Source organism: Coregonus clupeaformis, chromosome 20, assembly GCF_020615455.1.
Source record: "Coregonus clupeaformis isolate EN_2021a chromosome 20, ASM2061545v1, whole genome shotgun sequence".
Lineage (NCBI taxonomy): Eukaryota > Metazoa > Chordata > Actinopteri > Salmoniformes > Salmonidae > Coregonus > Coregonus clupeaformis.
Window position 1 is genome coordinate 49,187,464 of NC_059211.1, and position 9,133 is coordinate 49,196,596.

The window sequence follows — 9,133 nt, forward strand, 5'->3', positions numbered from 1 at the left end:
GAGAGAGATAGAAGAGAAGTCAAATATACAGTATGTCTAGATGAACTTCGGCCCAGCCAGCCAAAAGAGGATGGCCTGAGAACTCCTCTTGGCCTACTCTTTGTACGTAGATTTCTGTTAAGCACTTTCTGATAAGTTCATTTGTGGAAAGCTCTATATAAATCAAATGTGATTCATACAGGGGTTTTATAGACTACCAATGCAGAGGCAACCTGACTTTCAGTTTATTTGTATTGTGACCGTAGTGTCTCGGTACTTACGGACAATACACTGGTTCCCTCCAGGCAGAGTCTTCCAGCCAGGGCAACAGTAGGAGTGGAAGCGAGAGCCACACACATTGGGCCTGCAAGACAGGGAAAACAAACTCAGTACTCAACAGAGCCCCAATATATTTAAGCAAATCACAGACCCTGGCGACCTTTGCTTTCACTCTAAACAGCTCCAATGTTGACGGTAGGCATTTCTTGCATGGCTTACACGGAAATACCAGTTTGTTTTTAGTCATACTCTATGTAAAGTTCCCAAGAAACAGGAGATATATATCAACCCCTTTCTCTAAGCCTCCCTGGTCTCTGCTCTTCTGGCTAACGTCCTGCCCGGTAACACGCCTCCTGGAGTCCAGGTTGTGCCTGCTGATTGATCGGGAGGCAAAATAAAAAAATAAAAAAGATTGGACAGGAGGCTGCCCTGATCACTGACACATGTAAGAGTCATCAAACAGCTCAGAGAACGGTTGACTGGTCTTCCAGATTAGCTACAACATCCCCCTGAGGGAACATTCCAATCACATCCACACATAACAGACCTGGTCTCAAGTACTCTAACTACCTTACAGAGGTAGTGACTCAGACTCAGTCAGAGAGTCTAATGAAAGGGCAACACTGTAGTATATACGATCTACTGTATTGGTGGTGAAGCAAGCTCTTTGTAATGCATTTTACTTCGGAATTCATCAACTCTGTAGGACAATATAATAACCAGGGGGTGGAATTCACAGAAGAGCTATATTAAATGGAATCTCAGCAAACAGTGGATTAGGGCTGTTCTAGATGGATTAGATGCATCCATAACTAAGGGAACATCTACTTTTCCTTCATGCAACACAAGATTATTGTCCGCCTCCTCTTCCTTTAAAGACATTCACTGGTGTCTGTCAGTCACCTGGGAACAGACTAGAGCAGCTGTAGTTTGGATCTTTAGAGCAACTGAAAGGAGAGCAGAGAAGAGCACACCTCCAACAGCATTACCAGATGGCACAAACACAGAAAATGAGGGAGGGTGGGAGAAAGAGAGAGAGAGAGGGAGGGAGAGAGAGAGAGAAAGAGAGGGAAAGGGTAAGGAAGAAAGAGAGTGTGAGGCAGAGACAAAAGAGATAGCGAGAGATAGAAAGAGACAGAGGGATTGAAGAGGGAAAGGAGAGATGTAATGAAATGAAGGTTACGAGGAGAGAAAATACAGAATTTTGGGAAGGAGACGAGGGATCAGTAGGAGGTAAATGAAAACAGGTTTATGTTAAGGAGATGAAGGAGGAGGAGGAGGAGGAGGAGGAGGAGGAGGGGAGGGAGCGGAAAACAGAGCAGCAGATATGGAAACAGAGAAAGGGGCAAAACAAGCAACCAGAGGCGAACCCCTGAGTGGCTGCAATTTTTGGGTCATAGGCCTACACAAATCTTGAGGGGGCTTGAAAAATGCTGTTTTAACATACACGAACAGCGCGAGAGCACAACATTCCAACAATTAATGACGCAAAACTGCTTGCATGCTACAGCCAATCATCTCTCTACACAGGTTAGCAGTTCTTCCACTCATTGAAACCTGGATATGCCAATTGACAACAAACCCCAGCCAAACCAGGGTCAACCCAGTAATCCCACACATATCGGTTTGGCTGGGTTTGTTGTTCCTGCTCTCTCCTTCAGGCTAACCTCAGCCTCCTTACAGGAGGGAAGCACAGACAAGTTCAGCCCCGGGGATTTGCCTCAATATTGAAATGTCATGCTGTTTTCAGCACTCAATTTAAAGAAGATTAGCTCTTCTATCACTGGCTGAAGTCTTTGATGTAGCCTTCTGGCCCATGGCACTCTCATTGTCACTCATTAATAGTAATAAAACAAAGATGAATGCACACAGCACAGTAGCCAGGAGAAATATTAAAACCCCAAAACAAAAAAGGCCATTCTATTGGGACCTAAACCCCCCTTGGTGTAGTTTGAGAGATTGTTCTAGATTTTAGATACAGCAGCTATGGTATGGAACTGGAAGTGTTGCTGTCAATGAGGTCAAATGGGACTTTGTATAAGCCTAGTGACATACTTTCAGAGTCCCACTGTAAGGAAAATACTTTTAACCTGGTGTTTTTCAAAGGTTTAGAGCTCAAAGGCTTTCAGAAAAAACACTTAATTGCGTCTATATTCTCTAGGATTTTCCCTCTTGTTTAATAGTGTAAGATGGTGAAAGACACGACAGGACCTCAAACGGACCAGATCTTCTTACTTTTTCTCCGTCCTTTGATCTTACAGACCAACATATAGGCTAGAGGCCTTCTGGATGCCTTCTGGGGGCCACAGGCTCCTGGCTGGAAAGTGCAAACTCAACAGTTATGAGACAGAGTGCCAGGGGCTCTTCATATGGAGGATTCCAGGGGGACAGAAGGTCAGAGCCAGACAGTTCAGAGGCACAGAAGGGGCCACGCTGGGACTAGTGGGAAATTAGCTGGGCGGATGGGAGGCTGTAAAGACCACAGACTGGCTTTCAGACAAACAACTCCCAGCCAGGACAACTGTAGGTCAGTTGGAGGAGGTAATCCAACTGGAAAAAGGGGGATGGGGGCTACAAACCCTTCTAAAGGTCAGAGGTCAGCTCACTGGCATTTGACCCCCAGTCGGTAGATTGTTACCCTTTTCTGCCCTAAGATATTGGGACCTGCTGCTTTGTCAGATCTGGAGCTGATAGGATACGCTGAGTTCATCTTTATCTTCATAACTCTGGGAAGTTTTTTTGTTGGCCTGCTTTAGTGTTCATTCTAAAAACTCCTGAGAAAGTTTTTTTCTTAGCTAAAGTTGGCCTGATTATCTCCCTAGACTAATTTGAACCCTGAGCTCATACTGTACTGGTCTAGACGGGGGCTGAGATACATACCTCTCACTCTCTGGGTTAGTGGGTTTAGAGGGAGCAGGACGAGGGAGGGGGGTCTACATGGGCCAAACAAAGTCCAAATGGGCATAATTGTTCTCCTTAAGAATAACCATCAAGTGTCTTGTCCAAGTTTTTTCTTAGTTTTTTTATGAGGCCCATGTGAATTATGGCCAAACTTACAATGTTTGTGATAAACTATAATGATAGGCAGAGTTTTTGTGAAACATGAATCCATCCCATCAACTCCATAAACAAAGTGTCCATACATACATTGTCTCCTAGGGCAGATGGAGCAGATAGATTTCTTGTTGTGCCTCTTTTTGTGAGGGTGACAGAAAATCTAAACCACATTAGCTCAACCACATGCCACATGAACCCCCGGAAAGAGAGGTTCTGTCTTTTAGGTCTAGCCTGAATGTATGCATAAAATGCAGACACATAAAAAAATGAAAGGAACTCTAATGCATATAAAACACAAGAAAACAGGTCGTCCTTCATACATCCCAAATGTTCCTCTCAGACTTTGCGAGCTTGACCTTCCCTCCTCTTCCCCTCTTCCAAATACCAGCTGATGTATCTATAGCTTTATTGGAGAGAACGACCGGGACATTCTAGAATATGGGAATTATTTTCTTAAGGGTCAGGCATGTGCCAGGCAGCCTCTGGGGAGAGCAAGGACCCCATCCAGGCGAATGGAGTGGAATTGACATTACCTTGGAAGGAACCTGAATGCACTTCTAAAGCATTTCCCCTGAGCTGAGTGTTGGCTGCCTAGAAGCCCCAGTATGGACTGCTTCCCTCCCTCTTCACATGCAGGAGACCTTATTAGCCTGCCTGAAAGGCTGTTTCGTTCTGTCTGGCATGGCTGGTTATGAGGCACAAACTCTCTCTCCCTCTCTCTCTCCCTCTCTCCCATCCCTCTCAACCCAGAGCCCACCACTTTTACAGAGCCTCCCAGGTTGTACATTATAGTATCAAGGTAATTGAGGAGGTCCCAGAACACAGGCCAATGGTCTAATCAGATTCCACCCATGTGTAGACGCCAAATTGCACTCTGTCTAGGAAGTCAATAAATCAGACTCAACATCAGCCAGTCCAGCAACAGACCGGCAACAGTAGAGTCTGAAACCCTGGCATGTGGAGCATTCAGGCAGCAGATAAACACTGTTCACACAACAAAGCGTTATGACCGCCATTAACATAATCCCTCTTCCACAGAGGAAATCTGATGCTGTACAGAATGTGCAATGGAAGACTTTCCAATGTCATGTCAATGTCATTATGTTGTGAGGGGAGCTATCAACTTGGATAATCTTTATATGTTGGGTGCAAATACTTTTCTATAAAAATAGTCGAGTTTAACAACATTATGGAAAAAGTCCACCGGGTATGTTACTCGCCATGAAAACGAAGGCAATTGTTTAATAGGAACAGCACGAGTTTGTACAATTGTTGCATTTGCTAAATTATTATTCTATATCACTGAGTAGATCAGAGGATAAGATGGCCAGGCAAGAGCAGCCCACTACGTGTGTCTAAGTCAACCACAGAGTGACTGTGACACAGGTCAGGCCTGAAGTGGCCTTGTGCCTGGCTGGCTCACAGACAAAATGGTTCCATTGAGACTTGTTTGGCTCTCCGATATACAGGGGATCCATTTATGTCCGGCAGAGAGGTCCAATGGCTGCCAAATTAATCACACTGACTGACAACGCAGACACGTCTGTTTGTTCTGTGCAGCGTGAATCATTACTGAACATTTAGGAAAACAGCAAGTCAGTCCTATGTGTGCTTTACCCTACCCAGGTCCTGCACTGTAATTTAATACTATTTAATTCCATGCAGGCTTAGCTCTCTCGCTCTCTCTCGCTCTCTCTCTCTCGCTCTCTCTCTCTCTCTCTCTCTCTCTCTCTCTCTCTCTCTCTCTCTCACTCTCTCTCTCCCTCCTTTTCTCTCTGCCATGAGTTCTGTTGTTTTGTCACCTGTGGCAGTGAAACAAATGTCCCTTGTCGTGCCCCCAGAGTGATTGGAATACCCCCTTCCCTGCGTTGGGGCGCGGGGGAGCCATAAGCAGGGACAGATGAGAGACTGATTGGAATAACTGATACAAACATTTGAGAATCGTCCCAACAAAACATCCTTTGTTTTTCCAAAAGGAGGAAACATACAGTAAAAGCTTGCCATGCTCCATTGACACACATCCCACCCAGTCCCTTGGGAGATTGGGGGGGGTTTGAGGGGAGACGGTAGGGATGGCGATGATGATGGAGAAGGGGGAGGAGGGGGGTGTTCTGTGTTTTCTATAATCCACCCCAGTTTGTGAATTTCCAATTGACTGCCCTTTTACCCCCACTTTGAGTGATCACCTCAGCTCAAAACATTCTTGCTAATAAACTTTCCCCTGCAGTCTTCAGCTATGTGTTCTCCAGCTAATACGCCTAACAGAATGCCTACTTGCCTAGATTTGGGTCATTGCGTTCACTCGACAAACTTTAATAGACTCTCTGATGAAAATGCAATTTTGCTGTAAATACTCAAGGATCTCTCAATGTTGCAAGCAACCTTTTAGCTTCGAACATGTGCTGTCTTTGGGAGAACAATGATGTATTCAGCATTATTTGGCTGTAGTAAGGATATGTTGGCCTTAGCCCAGGAAGCACAGCAGTGGAAAAAAGAGTTGCCAAGACAGCTCAATGGGGAAAGCTAGCCATAAACCAATTGTCCAACTGTCCATATTCTAAACCTAATCATATTACCATGTTTCAGTGGAGCAGTATGGTTGAACTCAAAGATAGACAACCACACAAATGTTGTTTGTTTCTTCCTTATCAATCAACATAAATCATTTGCAGTTCTGGCCTAAACAAAACTCAGCAAACAGAACTCCAGAAAACAAACTCCTTACCCTCTTAGTGTCTCCTGTCCTCTCCGGCGAACCCTTTGCACCTCCCTCTCATCCACCTTCCCCGTGAAGCGGCTGGCTTGGTACCCTCCATCTCCCGCTCCTGCCTGGCCATACGCCGTGTGGACTGCGGCCCAGCAAACGGCCGCCCATCCCAGCAGCAACCGGGCCAGCTTTCCTGCTCCCATTAGCTGCTCTGTGTGGCTCTGCGTAGCCCTGCTGCTGAAGACTTCTGGATGATGTCACTTCCTCTTCGTTGACGAGTTACACGCACACGTTTGTGTGGACCTGTCCCAGTCCTAGTGTGCACTCCAGGGTGGGGGGCTGGAGGGGGCAGACACAGGAATGTACATCAGGGCTTTTGGCCTCCAGCAGACATGCCAACCATCTCAACAGAAGAGTATGGCTACAAGAAAGGTACTTAGAGTGGAATGTGTGCCGTTTCAAGTGTGCAGAAAAAGTAACAGGTTGCTGTGCCAAATGACAGTGAAATGTATTTTTAATTGCTAATGTCATTGCTGAAAAGTCAACAGTTTTATTTAGAGTGCCCCCCTCACCCCAAACTCCCCCAACCCTCTTTCTCTCTCCTTCTCTCGCTCTTAATTTGGAAAGCCTTCAGTTGTTCCTCATCAAAATCAAATTAATTTCTAATAACTTACCTGGAAGTTTACTTTTACAAGTCTGTTCTGACTGCATTAGAACATATTAAGTTGAAAAACGTTCAAGTCTAACTGGACAGCCATTGGTTTTTTTCTTTCTTCCTCTCATTAAAAGTCAGCTTTAAGACTGAATGGTGGACCCCCAATGATATATAACCACAGTTTAACCCACATCAGGGGGTTACAGAGCAGGAAGGAGATTTTCCCTTCAATAATGGGAGACGGTTATTGGAAGAAAAGGGGAAGAAAAATAGCCTCCATCCCTGATTCCAATCAAATTTTATGGAAGATGAGTGATAGATTACTGGTAACAATACTCTCCCTTCCCTCACTCCACCCCCTTTCTTTATTTCACTCTCTCTCTCGCTGACTCACACACACACACACACAAACAAACTTGAATTTGCTTTACATAAAATATAATGTTGAAATGTTGAAGCAAGAAGTCATTATGAAAATTTCAATAGCCATTTCAATAAGCAATTATTATCATAATTTGTCATCCAATTTGCAATTTACAGAAAGTAATCTACTAGAAAGTCTACATAGTAATTATTCGGATTTTAAAAAAAATCTTTCACAAATTTGATAGGCTACAACAAAACCCTTAGTAGAAAAAAAGTTAGTGACTTCATTTACAGTAGGCTATGAGAGGGAATCAATGTGGGCGGGATCAATCCACCAGACCGAACAAAGAAAAATGCCTGATCAATTACCAATGGATAGGTCACCACAGCCATAAAGTCATACATCCCGCCTATTTCTACAATTTATCTTCTTAAAATCTGGTTTTAAAACTAACCCTAACCTTGAACATAACCTTAACCACACTGCGAACCTTATGATTAACCCTAGCCTTAAATTAAGACCAAAAAGCAAACTTTAGTTTTCATGAAATTTTACGGCCAATTCTGACTTTCTGCCTGTAGTAACTAGTGACGATCCAGTGCAGCCTTTTCTCGACTCAAATGTCAAATGACCCGTAAGTTGTTTCCGTCGCAAAAAATACACATATAAAACGTAATTCAGCTAAAACGCATATAAAACTTTATTCACCTTTGTCTTAACTCTGAAAAAAACGTTTAAGAAAACGACAGAAAAAAACTACATAGAACAGTGAAATTAACAATATCCGACAGGCTAAACACTTTGGACTATAATGAAGGCATTTTCTCCGCAACTTTTTGAATGGGACAGAAACTGCAACATGACCTCGAAGTGGACGACAAAAGGTATAATCTCTTGAAACAAAGTTGCAAAGTAACAATGCTTGATAGTAGGCTATAACCACACCTATCTTGTGTGAAATATCATAAAACAGCATTAATATTCCTAAAGAATGTACAACAAACCTGGGCTCATGGTCGGCTAATGAAAACTTAGCAGCAACAAAAAAAATGCCGGTAAAACAGATGTAGCAGACTTGCCTAAAACAATCCTCACTGAAACAGTTTTGACAATTCCTTTCAACCATTCGTCTTTTGAATAAGCAAGTAAATGCACATTACTTTTGCTTTATAACACATGCAAAACATTCTCAACTCGGGTAAAACACCCATATGCCTATGCAACGTAATTGTGAATCATTGATAACCAGTGTCATAAATCAATAGTAGCACAATACCTTACAATTGTTGCAGTGCCTTGAAGTCGAGGAGCCCCGAGTCGAAATTTGAAATGGGATATGTGCTCCAGAATGGAATATTGAACTATAGCCTTGTGAGAAAAATAGAAAAGTTAGGGAATTGCCCTGATTGGAAGAGGGGAGGTGCTTTTTTAAGACACAGAGAGGGGGGTTACTAACGGACCACAGGAAAAACCCACATTCCGTAAGACTCCACTGTTATAAAGTGGGGCAAGTATTCAGACAAACCTCTGACATTACCTCTTTTCCAACTACTTTCCTTCATACCTGTGTAATGAAGTCACATCTAATAAAGCAAATTATCAATTAGATGAAAGCAATTAGTCTACTAATAATCCTCAACCTATGAAAAATGTTAAAGATAAACTAAACTTGCCAATAGGTTAGGTATGTATAGAATTCCATCCCCAAAAGGTTGGTATAGTTCTATGGTTTTTGATTATATTGTCAAATGGAAGTGATTTGTGAACCTTTCCAATCAAATGGAATAAGATCTTTTGTCTTTAAAATCGGTGGACACACCCTGTCATTTATCACAGGCAGTTTCGTACATTTACACTGAAACCAAATTGAAATGACATGTTATTGCTATATTGTATGTATATTGTGTGACAAGTATATGCATACTATTTAGATAGCTCTGCTATTTATTGCAGTAGCCCACAGGGCAGCGATTGACATATCCTTATGCATTGCTGTGACTGTTGATAGGAAGTGGACCAAATTAACTGGGGGCCTTGCCATCTGGGTGGTATATTGGAGGAGCAGCTGAGCACATCCCAAATATTGGGG

At 43.2% G+C, this 9,133-nt stretch overlaps 1 protein-coding gene across 2 annotated transcripts in view; it reads right to left on the reverse strand.

Moving 5' to 3' along the window:
* The window catches only part of LOC121533591 (fibrillin-2), a 67,028-nt gene extending 58,618 nt beyond the window's left edge, over window positions 1–8,410 (reverse strand). The window contains exons 1-3 of one of the 2 annotated variants that reach the window (XM_041839673.2): window positions 8,326–8,410; window positions 6,041–6,361; window positions 261–343 (exon numbers count right to left, since the gene is read on the reverse strand). In XM_041839673.2, the coding sequence (XP_041695607.2) occupies window positions 261–343; window positions 6,041–6,225 (268 nt within the window). In that variant the 5' untranslated portion in view covers window positions 6,226–6,361; window positions 8,326–8,410. Of the gene's footprint in view, window positions 1–260; window positions 344–6,040; window positions 6,362–8,320 lie in introns of both variants that reach the window. The other variant, XM_041839672.2, reaches the window with a different exon arrangement.
* Window positions 8,411–9,133: the final 723 nt, after the last annotated feature.